Below are 17,435 nucleotides of genomic sequence, written 5' to 3'. Positions count from 1 at the left end.
CCTTTCCAAGGCCAAAATATCTAGACAGATTAGACAGACACCTGTCAGGGATGGTCTAGACAGTATTTGGTCCTGCCATGAGGGCAGGGGACTGGACTTGATGACCTCTTGAGGTCCCTTCCAGTTCCAGTGTTCTAGGATTCTATGGACTTTTCTCTTCCCTAGTCAGACTGCTCAGGAGCAATAATGAGCACAGACTATTCTGGCTGGGAAGGGGAGCAAGCAGAATATCTCTACCCCTCGATACAGGGGTTCATATATGGACATTCTGTCACGGTCCCCAGGACACAACTGGGCCCTGGTTCTTAACAGCATTGAAAATAATTCTAAAATCCAGTTAACTTTTCACTCTTTGCATTTCTCTCAGCTCATTCAATGAAAATCAATTCAGTCTATTTGATTGTTGTCTGTAGGGGAATATTTCACTGCGTTAAAAATATAATGGGAATATTTCTACTGGTCTGAAATTCTGTAAATTCTCATTTTACAAATATCTAAATTTGGAGGCCAAATGTGATCAGTCGTGTGTCTCTTTAACATGACCCCGATGTTAATGTCTCACTGTAAAAAATTCAACACTTGTCGCATTGCAGGGAGGAAAAGAGCACAGAGTACCAGATTTAAGGAACAATGTAAACAGTTTGAACTACTGGAACTTTCAGTAACGGTAATGGAAAACAACAATAATTTACAAGGGGCTTACCCCAAGATCTCCATAAAATCTTATAATGCTGCTCAGCTTCAAAATAATCAATCGTAAATCATCAATAATTTCCAATCAACCTGGCTTCACTGTCTAAATCAAAACCTTTAGGGCCAGCTCCTCCACTGATGTAAATCAGTGTAACGTTATTGATGTCAAAGGAACTACACTGATTTCCACCAGTTGAGAATTTGGTCCTAAATGTTCCATATTTATATAAAATGTTTATTGTCTAGATCAGGAAGTTTCAAAGTTGGGTTGTGGGTCTGCTTGGGTAAGCCACTCGCAGGCCACAAGACGCTTTGTTTATCTAAGCATCCAAAGGCCTGGAGCCTTGCAGCTCCCATTAGCTGTGGTTCACCATTTCCAGCTAAGGGGAGCTACAGGAATTGGGCCTTACACATTATTTTTATGATCCTTCATCCGGTGTTGAAACAGGGATATAACTAGTTTATGACAGTCTCTTTCACTGAGACTCTCACACGGACCATGTCACAAATGATTTTTTTTTTAAATCAAGATGACTGTTCCAGCAGTGAACTCGGAAATGCCAATTTCAATCACATGCCTTGTTTTCAAATCCGCTTTTCTGGGTATTCCTGCTGAGAGAGGTCATGGCACCCTTTGAAATCTCAGAAATGCAGCACTGAACAAAACGGGGTCGAGTTTTCTTTAAAGGAAAACAAATGGAAAATGTGTGCAAAGTTAGCAAAGAAAGGAAAGCAGCGTTTCTGCAGCTCCTTCTATCTGGAGACTGACTGCCCAGCACACTCTGCTTACAAACTGGGTGCAAGGAGACCCTCTGCTATAACTCCATTTGACTATCCAGCCTTCTTTTGTCCTCAAGATTACGCAGAGAAGATCAAGCACCTCAATGCTAGTTACATATTGGCTTGCATTTTCTTTTTCGGTTGTTGTACATGTAGCAGATTCCAGAACGCGGTCTATTTCGCCTTTATCATTTCACATCAATATTCAAAGAATGATGGTAATGTCCTAAGTAAATAGGAGTCAGGCAGCAATGTTTTTCTTTCTAAGTCTATTTTCTGTTCCTCTTGTTGCATCAATATCTCCATGGGCGCTGCCTCTCAAACATTACCCTGGGAGATTCGTTTTTCTTCCAAAAACATAGGAAGCACATTTCTCCTAATAACATGATCAGGGTATTATGGGCTTCACTGAAGGATACCTACAAGGTTCTTGCCCACAATGTTATCCTGGAAATGCCTACTGGAAATCCTGCTGCTGACACATGCTTTTTTAGGGAGACAAGGTGGGTGAAGTTATGTCTTTTGTCTGCTGGAGAGAGAGAGACAAGCTTTTGAACCACATGCAGCTCTTCTTCAGGTCAGCGAAATTTACTCTGAGTGAGGCCATCAAATATAAGGTGGAACAGACAGCTTAGCATTCGTAATTAACATATATTTCAAGGTGAAAATATTACCTCTCCCACTTGGTCTCTCTAATATCCTGGGACTGACACTGCTACAAAACCACACATGCACACATTCTTTATAATGTGTGCTTCACCATCATTCCAAATACTTTGGGTCTGATCTAAACCCCATTGACAGCCACTGGAAATTTTCACCGACTTTTATTATCACTGGAACAAGTCCTTAGCTGGTGTAAATTACTATAGCTCTAGCAAGCTTCAATGGAGTTACATCGACTTACACCATCTGAGGATCTGGCCTCATTCTCTTTCCAAGAGAGGAAAGCACTTGAGCATATGCTTAACTTTAAGCATGTGCATAAGATCCATGCCGTGATGCACGCACTTAAGTGCTTTGCTGAGTAAGGATGGACTGTGGAATCAGGTACTATATCGCCATGTTCTGCTAACATCACAGGAATGTGCCTCCCTGACGCAGTATTCAGCCTTGTTGGTGAAACTCAACTGCACACTTATGAGACACAATATAGACCAGTGTTTCTTAAACTTTTTAAGACTGAGGAACACCAAATAATAAATTTTCTTTATGAGGAACACCAAGGATTTTTTGTTGTGGGGAAAAAGAAAAGGTCAAGGGGAAATTATTGAGAAAAAAAAGGGGCTGGGGTAAAGTTATTGAACCAAAAAAAAAAAAGTTGCCTGCCCCTTTAAGGGTGGCCATTTTGAATTCTGTTGTTCTCCATGGCACACTGGTGTGCCATGGAACACAGTTCAAGAAACACTGATATAGACGATGAAACTGTCATCTTTCAACTTACTTCAAAATTTTTCATGATACCAGACCAGTTGCATCCAGGCGTCCCACAGTGCACTTTGAATTCAGAAATCTCTTTATTAATGGCAGCATCGCTGAAAGCCTAGAAATTAACAAGATGAGCAAACTCTGGTCAATAAAATGATCCAAACAGCAGCTATGAGAAGGGAATGGGCTGGGAATTAATAGCTTGAAAAACTTCCTGATTTTTTTTCTTTTACATTTAATTTTCTGCAAAAAATATTAGCTGCACATGTATATAGAAAAAGGCCAAAGGCTTGCGAAATCCTATTACTTGTTTCTTATAGCTCAAAAATTAAATTATTTGAGTGATTTTAACTTATTAAAAATATGCAGTTCCCAGTGAAAACTTTCAGTATACAGTTTTTTTTCTACTCAGAAACCTGAACATAGGCACATGCAAAGAATGTGTTGATGGAACCTTAACTATGGAGGACAATACCTCATGCCACTCCAGTTGGGGACGTTAACACCTCTTTATCTGTTGCAAAGAGGATTTAAGACTCAGCCAGAATGAGGGACAGGATGGGGGGAGGGAGGGGCACATGCTCTCAAATTCTGGCTGTTTCCATTTAGCTTGCTTAGTGGCCTAGACAAATTCAAACCACATGCATGCACTTCTTCCAGCACTACAGAGGTTTTTTTTTTTTCTTGCATTCACTGTGAAGAACCCTGCGATAAATGAATAAAACATGAATCAGGGCAGCCTTTTAATATCACATCTTGCACAAGCAAAAGAGACACAGTAGAACCGAGATAAGTATTAAGAACACAATATGGAAAAGTACTGTTTCCCCACAGATCGAAATACGGAGCGCTCAGGGGAGGGTTACTAGTCCTCCTTCAGTGAGTGCGCATATGAAATAGCCAATCACCATACTGAGAATAATAAGAGGCCTTCCCTGCTTTCTAGAGAAAGAATTACTCCTATCACACAGGAGTGGGGAACCTTTTTTGGGTCGGGGGCCACTGACACACAGAAAAACCAGTCAGGGGCCGCACACAGGTCAGAAGCAACACCCCCCCCCCAAAAAAAAGCAAAAATCAATTACATGTTCCCAACTGAGAAGGAGAAAGACACTCCCCACATTTCCCTCACACACCAGAGCCTGGGGGGGCAGGGCAGCCTAGTAGATTTTGTGTGCTCCAACCCCACGGTGGGGGAAGGCGGGGCAGCAGGAGGGCAGTACCAGCTCCACAATGGGTGGGGGGGGGGAGGGGCTGAGCCTTGGGGGCTGGATTCCAGCCCCTGGGCCTGAGGTTCCCCACCCCAGCCCCATAACATCACTACGAGACAGAAAAGGAAAAGCTCCAACATCTCATCTACTTCGTCCCTCTTGATCACTGCCGTATATTCAACAGAAACAAAAAACAGGACTATGTAGCACTTTAAAGACTAACAAGATGGTTTATTAAGGGATGAGCTTTCGTGGGCCAGACCCACTTCCTCAGATCAAATTGTGGAAGAAAATAGGCATGACCATATATACCAAAGTGATACAATCCAAAAAAAGTGAACACATATAAAAAGGACAAATCAAATTTCAGAACAGAGGGCGGATGGGGGGGGAGGTAAATGTCTGTGAGCTAATGATATTAGAGGTGATAATTGGGGAAGCTATCTTTGTAATAGGTAAGATAATTAGTGTCTTTGTTAAGACCCCGGTGTAAAGTGTCAAATTTAAGCATGAATGACAGTTCAGAAGTTTCCCTCTATTGTATCCAGGTTTAATTAACCCAGGAACAAAGCTTCCATCTCTTCCTGTTGGAAAGATCTTTAGGAAACAACACAGCACTAACAAAACTCTAACCTGTCCATTATACATGAGCCCAGGGAACAAAATTATTTGCCCATTAGGTAAAAGCAATTACAAGAAAGAAGTCACCAATTCAGAAAAGAATTAAAGAGATCAGGGCTTTAAGACTTGAAATGGCAACAAACTGTGGAAAAGGGAAAACACTGGGTCTTGCCTCTCACGCTGTAGCAATTAGTTTTCATTCTGTAATTGCACTGTTCAAGCTGTGTTATAACCAGTTTTACAAAACACAGTCCTTACACAATGTTCTTTTAGACTGGTTAGAAGAGGTATCTTTACAGAAGAGGGAATATTGGATTTTGAAGTCAGCACCAGAGTAGCAAGAATGAAAAAGAGATTCTGGAAGAATAAATATCTGATGAGAAAGGACATCAATCTAAAGACTAAATTCCAAATGCTTAACTTGCATTTGGTCTGTGTTAAATTATGGCTGTGAAAAACTGACATTCAAACAATCAATGATAAAGAAACTACAATCTTTTAAAATATAATGGATATCATGTAACCAATGAAAAAATCTTGGAGATTATTTAACTCAGCAAATGCCAGTTAGAGTTTGTATTAAAAGAAAGATTCGATTTGCAGGGCATGTTTTAAGAGCGTCAGTAGGCAATGCACGTGTACAGGTACTGGAAGAAAAAGCTTGTCTGGAGGAGAACATTATACCGAAAAAGATGACCTGGGATGTATGAGGCGATACCCTGAGTGGACCAAAAGAACTATTCAGCTACAAAGAGATTAGCAGAATGGGCTACTATGGCTGCAAATCTCCAATAATAGAGTTGCCATATAAGAGGAAGATAAAATGATTTAGTTCTGTCTATACACATCAAATCAATGTTAAAAAACTGTTGTCAATTTCATCATATAGTAACAATTACTGCCATGAGATCCGTTTACATTAGGGATGTGAAGGTTTAACTGGTTAACCACTAAGGCTGCAGATGCTTCCCACCCACCACAATGGGCCCAGGTACCCCACAAGCAGGGGACTGCTCTGGCTAGGATGCCAGAGCAGCCTCAATCTGTGAAGAAGGGGGACACGTTCCAGCCCAGCGGAAAGCTGGAGCGCCCCCTGGCTCTTCTGCCCATTAACTGGTTAAACGATATGTTTTACCGGTTAGCCAATTAAATGGTATTTTACATCCCTAGTTTACATATAGATCTTCTGATTAATATAACAGCACTGCATTGTCAGAAGTTGAAAACATCCTTAAAATATTTGTAAACCATAACATTATTTGAGTCTTTTCATTCTAGAAAAAAAACGCATTATATTCTTTGACATATGGAATGTCTTTAAACTGTTGTCACTCTCAGGGTGCATCTAGACTACATTCCTCTTTCGAAAGAGGAATGCAAATGAGGGAAATTGAAAATGCAAATGAAGTGCAGATTTACAAATCTCGTGCTTCATTTGCATAATCACATCCGATCATTTTTTCAAAGAAAAAAAAAGCAGTCTAGACATGGTTCTTTTGAAAAAAACAACAACCCGTTTTCGAAAGAACACTTATTCCTGAAAAAATTAGGTTTACAGGGTTCTTTCGAAAAAGGGTTTTTTTTTTTTTTAAAAAAAACTGCGTCTAGACTGCTTTTCTTTTCGAAAGAACTTTTTTTGAAAAAGCAATTGGACATGATTATGCAAACGATGCATGAGATTTGTAAATCTGCACTTCGTTTGCATTTTCGATTTCCCTCATTTGCATTCCTCTTTCAAAAGAGGAATGTAGTCTAGACGTACCCTCAGTTCCCGTTTCTCTTTGCAGAATCTTCACCTGATCCCTCAAGCTCCCCTAAAAGATAAACACTGACAGTGTTAGACTCTGAGCTGTAGATGGGAAGGTTGGACCCTTTATCAGCTACCCTGTTCTTTTTTGTTTTGGCAGGGAAGGGGGATGGTTTATCGGCTCGAAACAAAAATCCGAACTGATTCCTTTTCACGAACGCTGTTGATTGATGACACTTTGATGATTATGTAACTGGTAAAGTAGGACCCAACCCTGTTCATACATGTATCCATTCAAGTAACTAAGACTATTCACTTGAGCAAGGTGGCAGGATCAGGTCCCAAGCCTGCTAATACTTGCTCAATGGCACATAGTCTAGAGAAGTACTTTCTGCGTACACTTCCACTTACAACGTCTCCAAAGCAGTGGGGAGATATTTTCTCGCTTCCTCTGAAGTTTCTGTTTCTTGGGCAAAATTACAGCAAGTTTAACACCTCTGGGAGGGAGGTTACTTTCTATAGCCATTTTACAGAGGGGTATTGTGGAGCATCAGGGATTTTTGTGACTTAGCAAGGGTCATATAGTGAGTCATCAGGAGAGCTGGAAATGAAACTTGGTAACCATAACTCCTAGTTACTTGCTCTAGAACATCTGCACTATGAATCCTCATGCTTCAGGGCATAAGATTATCACCAGCTGGTGTTGGAAGGAATTCTCCCTCCTGGAAAATTAGGTTTATGATGGGGGTTTTACACTTTATCTCTGAAGCATATAGCATTAGCTGCAGTAGGAGACAAGATTCCAGATTTAATGGAAGACTAATGCTTTCTAGTATGGTTGATCCATGTCTCTTGAATGAACAAACAGTGCCCTCATAACTGCAATTATCTGATTAATTTGTTCCATTTTCTTTGGTAGACTATTATTACTGAACCCTGCAATGTCAGGCTTTCATATGGACAAACCAAACGTTATAAACATGGGGAAAATGACTTAATGAGTACACACTACCTTTCAACACCCACCTTCTTGAAAATGATATTAATTAATTTCTTTTAAATATTCAAGAGCTCCATCCAGTTAAGGCAAAAAAAAATCATTTATCAGGATATAGGGATTTTTGCATTTTGTTGAACAAACATCTATCATGCTGTTTCTTTTGACCTTGCTTGTCTGGTAAATGTTCTTACCCGTATGTGTATTTGAGCAAGAGAAGCAGTCTGTGCTTGCGTCTGTGTGCATTTGATGTCATAAATTGTCCTGTAGTGGTATGGAAATGGGCCACTGCTTGGAAACAGAACTAAAAATAAAAGCCTCAGTGCTTATATTCCATGAAAATAATTTAAAAAAACTAAAATACTTGTACCTTTGTCTCTACATTTTTAAATAGATGCTCAGAGCTATCCTTAGGATTAATGGGGCCCTACGCAGTACTATTAAACGGGTGCTCCCGTGCCCGATGGCAGCCAGGGTGAGGATGACAATTTTTTGAGAGATGTGATTTTATAATCCTTAGCACCACACTGATGACATATTTGTATAGCAAATTTCCAACTAAGATCCTGTCAACTACCACAGGAAATTCAGAAACTGACAGTATGGACCTGGGGCTGGCAAATGCCTGTTAAATAGCTACCTTGCTGCTTGAATGCTCTTTCATGGGGTCCGTGTTGTGTTAGTAGCCCTGGCAGGCTTTTTTATTTTAAGTGAACTAGATCCCCTCTGGAGGAAGCAAGGCCACAGAACAAGGACAGGAAGAGGTGGGTGAGTGGACAGTAATATCTAGAGGTGCCCTGAATTTTTAGGTGCTCTACATCACAGCATAGGCTGTGTATGAGTAAGGACCTCCCTGTAGGGGCTTACTGGCCAGTTTTCAGTATGCTTGTAATATTCATCCAGTCTATATTTTATAAAAATATGATGATTTACAAAGTATATGGCCAGGTTCTTAAGAACACAGTTTTTCCAATGTTAACAGTTACCATTCACATAGTGTTTTACATTGACTACGAAACCATCAAACCACCCCCAAAGATATGTATGTATGAGGATCCCTGTATGCCTTGAACAAGACCATAGATCAAGTTACTGTCAAAAATGGAGTCGAAATTCAAGAGTTCCTGGCTCTCAGTCCCATACTCAACACTCCAGACCATGACATCTTCAACAGAACCTCTATACATAAGTTGCAGTAGACTTCGCATTGCATAAATTTGCAATCATATGGACAGGTGTGAATGAGTACACAATTTAGTCCCAGCTGGTTAATGCATATTGTAATCCGATATTACACCACAGTGCAATTAAATACAATATAGATCTTCCTCTGAATCAACCAGCACTGGCCGCTGAACGCTTGCAGCCTTGTGCACAGCTGGAAAATGACCAAAACCAAAGAAAAGAAAAAGCAGTTTAACAACCCCACAGTGGAGTTTTTATTATGTCAAAAAAGAACTTGAGAATTTCCTGGCATTACAGAACAGATTATTATAAATGCATCTAACTTCAGAGGGACAGTCCTGGTGACAGCGTCCTCTGTGCTTTCTGTTTCACTCTCATATATGTTAATCATTATGGACGCAGCTCAAGCAGAGCAGCTGTGCGGAACGGCAAAGGGCAAATCGCCCTCCTCTCTTTCTTCCCCCCAGGCCGGCGACTCCCTCAAAGGATCATTCATTTGAACCACTCGCTCTGGCCCCCCGGAACATCAATGGAAATCTGTCAACAGCAATGCCAACACGGAACTCCCCCATCTCCTCTCAAAAGGGCCCAATCTACAGCCCAATGAAGTAAAGGAAAAGATTCCCATTGACATCAAAAGGGTCTGAATGAAGTCTAAGGAGCGAGAACCAGCATCTTCTCTATTTCATTGTTATGGTTCGCCATCTCTTCTCTATCATTCTGCCCCACCGACAGCCATAACGTTCATACCACTGAAATTGCACTACATCTCAGGTTTGACTTGAATTCACATTTACAAACACCAAATATATTCAAAAGCCAATATCACCCTTCACTAAGGGTGAAATTCAACCCTATGCAGGAGCATGGGATGAGGCTAGAGTACACGGCACGAAGGACGACTTCCGCCATATGAGAAGGAAAGCCAGGCCCGAACCAGCCTGCCCCAGATACAAACAGACTCCAGAACTTGGAGGAAGTTGTGACACATCTAAATGCCACGGGCTCTTTTCAGCAATGAGTACATGCTGGATTTGTCATGCTGCGGCTCTGGCTTCACTGACGAAACCAAAATCTTAAGAGGGAAAACTCATCCCTGTGGGAAAACCCTGCAGAGACAGTTCAGACTCATGTCTCCTTTTTATATAAAGTCAAGTTTTATTAAAAAGTCACTTATGCTACTTATTCCACATATGTCTTAACCATTTGATATACTTGTCACCACAGACAATGTCTTTTATGGTTTAATAGTTGGGAGAGAAAACAAAGGGTAAAAGAAAAATCCGTAATATTAAAAATCTCAGGGCTAGCCATATATCCAACTTTAGAAATGCACAGGATATTGGGTGCTTCCTGGTCTCACTCAGATAAAATACACAGGGGCCAATCTATCTCTGCACAAGAAAAATGGACGGCTTATAAATCTTTCAACAGTTTTCATAGCAAGTTGCGTATCTTATTTCGATTTTAGGGTGCTGTGTGCACGCACCATTCATTTATAAACTCAGGACCTCGACCCTGCAAGCTGATTCACAAGCAGAGTCCTCAAACCAGCGTGAAGCCCCGCTGAATTTCCCCAGTACTCTGTGCAGGCATTAGGGATCCACTCACAAGATTGGCGCGCTGGTCACCGCATTCCACCTACAATTTCTTAGGAAAGTCCCTTGACCAGTTTTCTAGGTATCCCATGCTAGAGAAATCCCAAGGGACTGATAAATATCACGAGCAGTAGCTAGGGTTAACCCTGGACCCCAGGTATTCTGACATAGAGTAGCTGCAGAATTTCCTACAGAATTAGATATTTTCCCAAGATCCTACAGACTCCAGCATCTTCTCTCAAATTTTCATTTTATGGGTGCCTTTTGCCCAGTACTTTATTTTCTTTCCCTTTCTCCATTGAGACCTAGGTGCAGATGGCTTTTGCTTCACACCATTCCCCACAAAGGAGATTTAGTTCGATTACCAAGCATGCTTTCTTGCACTATTCCATAAAACCAGGCAGTAGGGGATTCGGGAGCAAGAGCTGAGGACCAGTAGTCATGCTATAGGGTGAACTGGTCCCCATGGAGAATAGTGCAGCGGCTGTTCTCTGGGGCATTGAACCACTGATACCAGCTGCGAGCTCCCCTACTGCCTGGCAAACATGAGGGAAAGAAGATTCTGGCCAGTGCTGTTCTGAGAACATTTCTGGAGCCAAACCCCAATGAAAATCCTCATCATCAAAATTATTCTTCAGTGAAAAGCTCCTGGATGGAAAATTTGTCAGTGGCTATTTTTGTCTGATTACTTTCAACAGTGAGTTTTTTATGATGCTCTCCAGGCTCTCTCGCTCTCACAATGTTCTCCAGCTGGTCAGTCTACATTCATTTATTATTTTTTACTAGATGATTTACCCGGCATTACTTGGGTCCTTTAAGGCAGGGAGGTAGGCATGTGGGGGTGTGTGTGTGCAGGAATTAGGGTTCGGGAAGTGAGGAGGGGCTCAGAGAAGAAGGCGTGAGGTGCAGGTATCAGAGCAGGAAATGGGGGCTCATGGTAGAGGTTCAGGAGTCAGGGTAGGAGGTTGGGAGGTGGGGGTGCTCAGGGCAGTCAGTGGCTGCTCCCCAGGGTTGGCCTAGGGTGATGGGGGCTGCCCAGCCACCAGCTTCTCCCCAGGGCCAGCCTGGGGCGGTGGGGGCTGCGCTGGACAGTGGGCAGTTTCTCCCCAGGGCTGGAGCACTTGCTTCCCCCCGGTGGTCATTCAGGAGTATAAATGAATCACAGCCTCCCTTTCTCTTGGATGAGAACCAATCACATTCCACGCACATCCCATTGTCCTGGCCTGGCTTTAAGTTATGATAAGAGGAAGCATCATGCCAAATTTGGTGGTCCTAGCTCTTGCTGTTTAGGAGGAGTTCTTGAACAAACAGTCTCAAAACAGACGGACAAACAGGCAGGCAGACAGACAAACTCTCTCAAATATATAAGAGATACAGGTTTTCGTACCCCACTTGCCAGTGTATTCTCTGAGCCACCTTCCAGGAAGTATGTTAGGTAATATAACTAACATTTGTCAAGTGGGCTTTGTTCTCATCCTCTCTCCAGAGGGAGAAGCACGTGCATTGCCGTGTTTTAGTTATGTAAACATATCTGTTGCTATGTGCTTATTTTAGAAAAGGAAGGTCAAAGAAAGGCGCCTTGCACGTGGACCACAGAAACAGGATGATAGTGATGGATTTTAGTTCTTAGGGGATTTCATTTCACAGTCTTGGACCAGCCCCAGATAAAGTTTTGTCTCCAACCCACAAATCTGTCTCCCTCTGTTTCCTGGCTGGCTTTGATTATGGTGTGGATACATTTTTGTACAGTGCCTAGCACCATGGTCACCAACCAGTCGATCGCGATCTACCGGTAGATCTCGGAGGCTCTAAGAGTAGCTCTCGAGCCCTCTCTAAACTGCGCACCTGTGCAGTACATTTACATTAGATTTCCTCATTTGAGGAGCAGCTACTCACTGAGCAACAGCACGGGTGAGTAGCTGTGAGGAATGGTGGGAATTTTTTTTTTAAGTAGCAGTATAAGGATTGGGGATAGCAAGTGATGGAGAGGAGGAGAATAGAGAGGGCAGGGCTTCAAGGAAGGGGCGGGGTGGTAGATCTTGGCTTGGTCTGTCATTTAAAAAGTGATCTTGGGTGTGTAAAGGTTGGAGACCTCTGGCCTAGCACAAAGGGGCACTGAGATGGCTGCGATCTGTAGATGCGACCACAATATGATGTTAGATAATAACAATCATAATTGAGGCTCTGTGTGGAGTGCGTGTGGCCTTCTTGATGCAGAACTTCATGGAGTTTGCAAGATGCTACATACATCCACTTTTTCAATCAAAACTGAAGGAAAATACAGGATGTTAAGGTGCTTAGGTTAATATGCACAACTCTGGAATCAGGGACTACCACTTTCTTTATTATCCCCTCATTTTAAAATAAAGTTTTCATGACTCTAGCATTAGTCCAGCAAGATAAGTGATACATTAGTACAAACATGATAACATACCCTTTCTTCTGTCAACAATCTGTCTTCATTTGTAGTTCCAGGATCATCCACATTACATTTCTGGCAAATTGGGTTTTTATTGTTTCTGGTGGGGAAAAAATTTCAAAAAATGATTTGTGAATATAATTCAGAGACCCTCTGTTTCAAGAATGATGAAAAAACAGAAGCATTCATTTTAGCTCAAAGTCCACATGCTTTATGGTAAAAGGACCAGCTTTATGAAAGAAAACGGCAAAACTGCTATTAACTTTAATGGGACTACAATGTAGTCCACAATTTGTAACCGTCTATCTAAAAAATCCAAACCGCCATGACTAATCTGCTCCACAAAGCCAGCAAAGGTGGGTATCTACTTCTCTCAGGATACATCTACACAGTAACATTATTTCAAAATAATTAGTGTTGCTTCAAAATAACTTAGTCCGCATCTACACAGCTGGCAGTTATTTCAAAATAAAGTCGAAATCTTGTCTTGCTCTGACTCCTGTAGCCCTCATTGCACGAGGAGTAAGGGAAGTCAGAGGAAGAGTGCTCTATTTGAAATCAGTGCTGTGTAGACGCTCTCAGTTACGACATAAGCTATTTCGATATAAGCTATGCAACTGACGTAGCTCAATTTGCATAGCTTGTTTCAAGTTCCCTGCTGTGTGGGCACACTCTCAGTGAGGCAGGCACTAACGCTACGTAGGATAGGATACCCTGAAATCTAAAAACAATGAGTAATTCTGTGGCACCTTAGAGACTAACAAAAGTATATAGTGTCATGAGCTTTCGTGGGCAAAACCCACTTCACCAGATGATGAGCTGGAGTAGAAATAGCAGAAACCAGGTATTTTATAACAGAGAGAGAAAGGGAAAAAAAGTAGCTATCAGTTGTAGGACAGGTGCTAATGTTTCCCTGGGCTTGAACAAAGACATTAACTGGATATCGCACTATAAAGTCGGCCTTCCTTGCTTTTCCCACTGCATTTTTACATCAAATGCTAAGTACGGGACACTTCCAGCCCGCTTAATTAGCCTCATTAGCACAGGCACTACAATTGACAGGGACTTTTTTTCTTTCTCTCTCTGTTATAAAATACCTGGTATCTGATATTTCTTCTCCAGCTCATCACGTGTTTTTTGCCCACGAAAGCTCATGATACTATATAATTTTGTTAGTCTGTAAGGTGCCACACGACTACTCGTTTTTAAAGTTACAGACAAACACAGCGACCCCTCTGAGGCCTGAAATCTAAAGGTTTTTTAACACAGAAATAATGTCTTTTCTTCTCTGATAGGCAGCTAGGTTTTTAATTGCCAGGCTACATCTCAGGGCTCAATCTTCTCTTCATTCACACAGGCCTTCGATGTAGTGTTAACTTGCAAAATTGGCTATTGTGTTTACAAATGAAGAGCAATGGCATAGCTGGTGCAGGAGTGAACTCTAGCTTGGCATCCTCGTGCTTTCCAGTAACACAGCCACAAAATGCTCTGGGTTTAGTTTGAAATGTTTCTGAAGTTATCATGTAAACTGTGCCGCTAAAGGGAGAGCCCACAACTTTTCAGGAAGAGGCTTGCACTTCTGAGATGCTGCAATTACTATCCATTACCTCCATTCAAGAAACCCAGCAGAAAAGTGTCCTTGTGACCAGATGAAGAGCATGACATTACTGCCTTGACAGTACTCATAGGACGGTTTGGTTCAGCTTTCAGTTACATGACAAGGTTGTCATGAGACGAGATAAGCAGTCAGGGCAAATTCGGCTCTTACTTTCAGGGGTGCAAGTGACTCCACTGACTGCAGTGCAATTATTCTGGATTCACACCAGTGAGACCAAGCAGAATTTAGCCTAGGAAGCCCAATGTATTCAATGTAAAATGTCATTACATTATAGTGCTTTGACCTCTCTGTCACATGCAGCTAGCTGGCTGACTGACTCAGGGTTTTGTTACAGTTTAATCAGGGTATATATTTAAAGAGGCGAGGGGAGAAGCAGCTAACCAATTGAGAACAATATTTATCTATCTCCAAGCAAAAAGACTGGGATTGCTCGGAGGGTTGGTTCTTCACTGGGCAGTGACCCAGATTTTACATCATACACTTTATAATAGTCTGAAATAACCACATTTTAAGCTTCTAAAGGACCTTTCATCCAAAGATTGCAAAGCACTTTACAAGTGTTAAGGTAACTTCACAATAGTCTCAATATGACTCTCTTCCTTTTTTCAGTCGGGGAAAGGAAACTGAAGTACAGAGAGGTAATTTGCCTAAGGTTATACAGTAAGTCAGTAGCAGAGCCAAGAGGAGACCCTAGGAATCCTGATCACTAGATCACACTCCAAGTCTACAAGACATGCAGGTTGAACCTTTCAGGTCTGGGACTCTCTAGTTCGGCAACATCTGTGGTCCAGCAGGACCGTGGATGTTGCTGAACCAGAGAGCCCTAGAAGAGAGACCTGAGCAGCTGAGGTTGCCAGTGAGTGGGAACAAAGCTGGTCCAGTGGGCCAGCAGCCCGCAAGACCAGTGGTCTGAGGTCAGGGATCCTACCAGGCCAGCAGCCCAGAGCAAAGCCAGGTCAGTGGGTTGGCAGTCTGAGGTTGGTGGCTGGGGGGTAAGGAGTCCGGCTGGCAGGTCAGTAGTCCACAGGGCCAGTGATTGGAAGCAGAGCCCAGCAGCAGGCAGCCAGGCGCAGCAGAGCCTGGGGGCCAGGGTCGGTGGCCAGGAGGGGAGTCCAGCCAGGAGGCTGGTGCCTCCCTGGGAGAGCCCTAAGGCCTGACCTTCCCTAGTCCAGCAAACTCCCTTTTTTGGGACCAGTCAGATCCTACGGATGCCGGACCAGGGAGGTCCAACCTGTACATCCTGAAAATAATATCACTGTAACAAAATATACATGGATAATAACATTACTGGTATCCAAATCCCAGGTATTTTCAACCTCTACTCAAGCACTTTCTTTCAACTTTTATCACAACAGATCATCCTACTAGGGTTGAATATACAGAACCTGCCACTTGAAATCTGTCGTCTTAACATATGTCTTATCACGTGGTCCCCAGTAGAAAGAACTTACCGTACAATCCACAACAGACAAGCCGAGCAGTATCTATGCCCACACAGTGTTTGCTGGGCTTTCTTCAAGACGTTATTACAGCTGCTGCAGAGGTATTTGTGATCGGGGACAGTCTCACAGATGGAGGTAGGATAACCAAAGGGAAATTCGTTTTCATCAGGAGTTGAGACGGGGCCATCCGGAGACACTCTGGTTGCCTTCTCAGCCATCTGAAGTAAAATGCTGTGAAAGACGTGGAACACACTAACTGCTGAAACAAGCAGACAACCACTCCCTTAGATGCGAAATAATACATTGAGCATCAAAGTCTGCCAGGCAACTTCAAACCAGTGAAGTAATCTAGTGATCTGTTTAATTAAATCTGTAGCTGACATGCGTGACTAAGTGCCATGGTGGGGTTTGACTAGGTACCAGCAGGAAATTACTGTACAATTTAAAATTCCCCTGAATCACAAAATGAAAACAGCTACATTATAGTCAAGGGGAAGCTGGGGGGCTTTATGTACTTTTCAGGTTTGTGTTGAGGGCAAAGTAAATATTTCTGTTCTTTTTAGAAGCATAATGCCATTCGTCAATATCACACAGCAGAATTATTTCCTGTAGAGTAAATCCCCAGTCACAGAATTCTAGTTCCCATTTCACCCCAAGCTTGTCCATGATTACATTTGACAGATGTGGAAACTCCAGCACGTAGAAGTGTGGTGATTTCCCCATGGTCATAAATGAAGACAGAGACAGGAAAACACAAGTCCACTAGCAACTAATGTCAGTCTAGTCACTATACACAGAGGGTCTGATTTGCTGAGAACTTCAAGCTCTTGCTGTAGTCAAAGAACATCTTGAACATCAAGCCAACACTGGCTCCAGAAGGCTCAAGAACTGTTTGGAAAATTCAGGTTTTATTGTATCGAAAACTGGTACAAATATAATTCATAATTGCACCTTTATGAAGCACATTTTTCTCACGACAGCACTAACGCACTATTGCCCATCTCAGTACCAATCGTGACATTAGCAGAAACCGTTAATTAGTAATCTGAAAAACTGAATGAATGTTCATGTTTTTAACTCAGGGAACAGAGCGCAGTTTTTGCCTGGCCTAAAAACTCTCACGGGCTCTGATCAGCCAGGAACCTAGAGGAATATAATACTGTACAATTATAAGACCATCTCTGCACATTTTTCTGTGGTGATCAATAGCCTAGACTAGATAACCTGTAGTTCTTGGGTAGAAAGTCTCCCATTGATGTCTGTGGGACTTTTGCCTGTGTAAACAGCTGTAAGGCTGCACTGTTTTCCTTTTTGTGGGGCACTTTGAATACATACTGTATCCCTAAACATGTTACATCAGAAAAGATTAATAAACAAAAACTCCTACGAAAGGGAGGGAGCTTCTAACAGGCCTAGGCATCAAAAAGCTGTTTTCAGTTAAGACTTGAAATAAGATGAAAAGACACCAAGCTGAAGAATAAAAAGTCAGACAGTAGAAACTGCAGAGAAGATTCTGCAGTGGCCAGAAAATAAGTACGGACACTCTGGAGGGTTTAACTCTGTCAAGATGATTTTGTAACCTAGTACTAAGGAGGGATGTAAAATCTCAGTTAATCAGTTAACTGGTTAAACCTCAAGTTTAACTGGTTAATTGGGATCCTGCTCCTGTCCTCTCCCCTTCCCCCCCGTTGGGCTG

General features: G+C 42.2%; 1 protein-coding gene across 13 annotated transcripts in view; it reads right to left on the bottom strand.

Annotated features, from left to right (window-relative positions):
- The window catches only part of TRAF1 (TNF receptor associated factor 1), a 78,648-nt gene that overhangs the window by 24,370 nt on the left and 36,843 nt on the right, over nucleotides 1-17,435 (bottom strand). For 6 of the 13 annotated variants that reach the window (XM_075905476.1, XM_075905477.1, XM_075905482.1 and 3 more), the window contains 3 exons: nucleotides 15,749-15,970; nucleotides 12,695-12,779; nucleotides 2,918-3,016 (listed from right to left, as the gene is read on the bottom strand). In XM_075905476.1, coding sequence (XP_075761591.1) covers nucleotides 2,918-3,016; nucleotides 12,695-12,779; nucleotides 15,749-15,970 — 406 coding nt within the window. Of the gene's footprint in view, nucleotides 1-2,917; nucleotides 3,017-12,694; nucleotides 12,780-15,748; nucleotides 15,999-17,435 lie in introns of all 13 variants that reach the window. The other 7 variants (XM_075905479.1, XM_075905481.1, XM_075905486.1 and 4 more) reach the window with 3 other exon arrangements.

Source organism: Pelodiscus sinensis, chromosome 22 (genome assembly GCF_049634645.1).
Source record: "Pelodiscus sinensis isolate JC-2024 chromosome 22, ASM4963464v1, whole genome shotgun sequence".
Classification (NCBI taxonomy): domain Eukaryota; kingdom Metazoa; phylum Chordata; order Testudines; family Trionychidae; genus Pelodiscus; species Pelodiscus sinensis.
The sequence above is the reverse complement of the archived record's forward strand: the minus strand, read 5'-3'. Positions and strand labels throughout refer to the sequence as shown.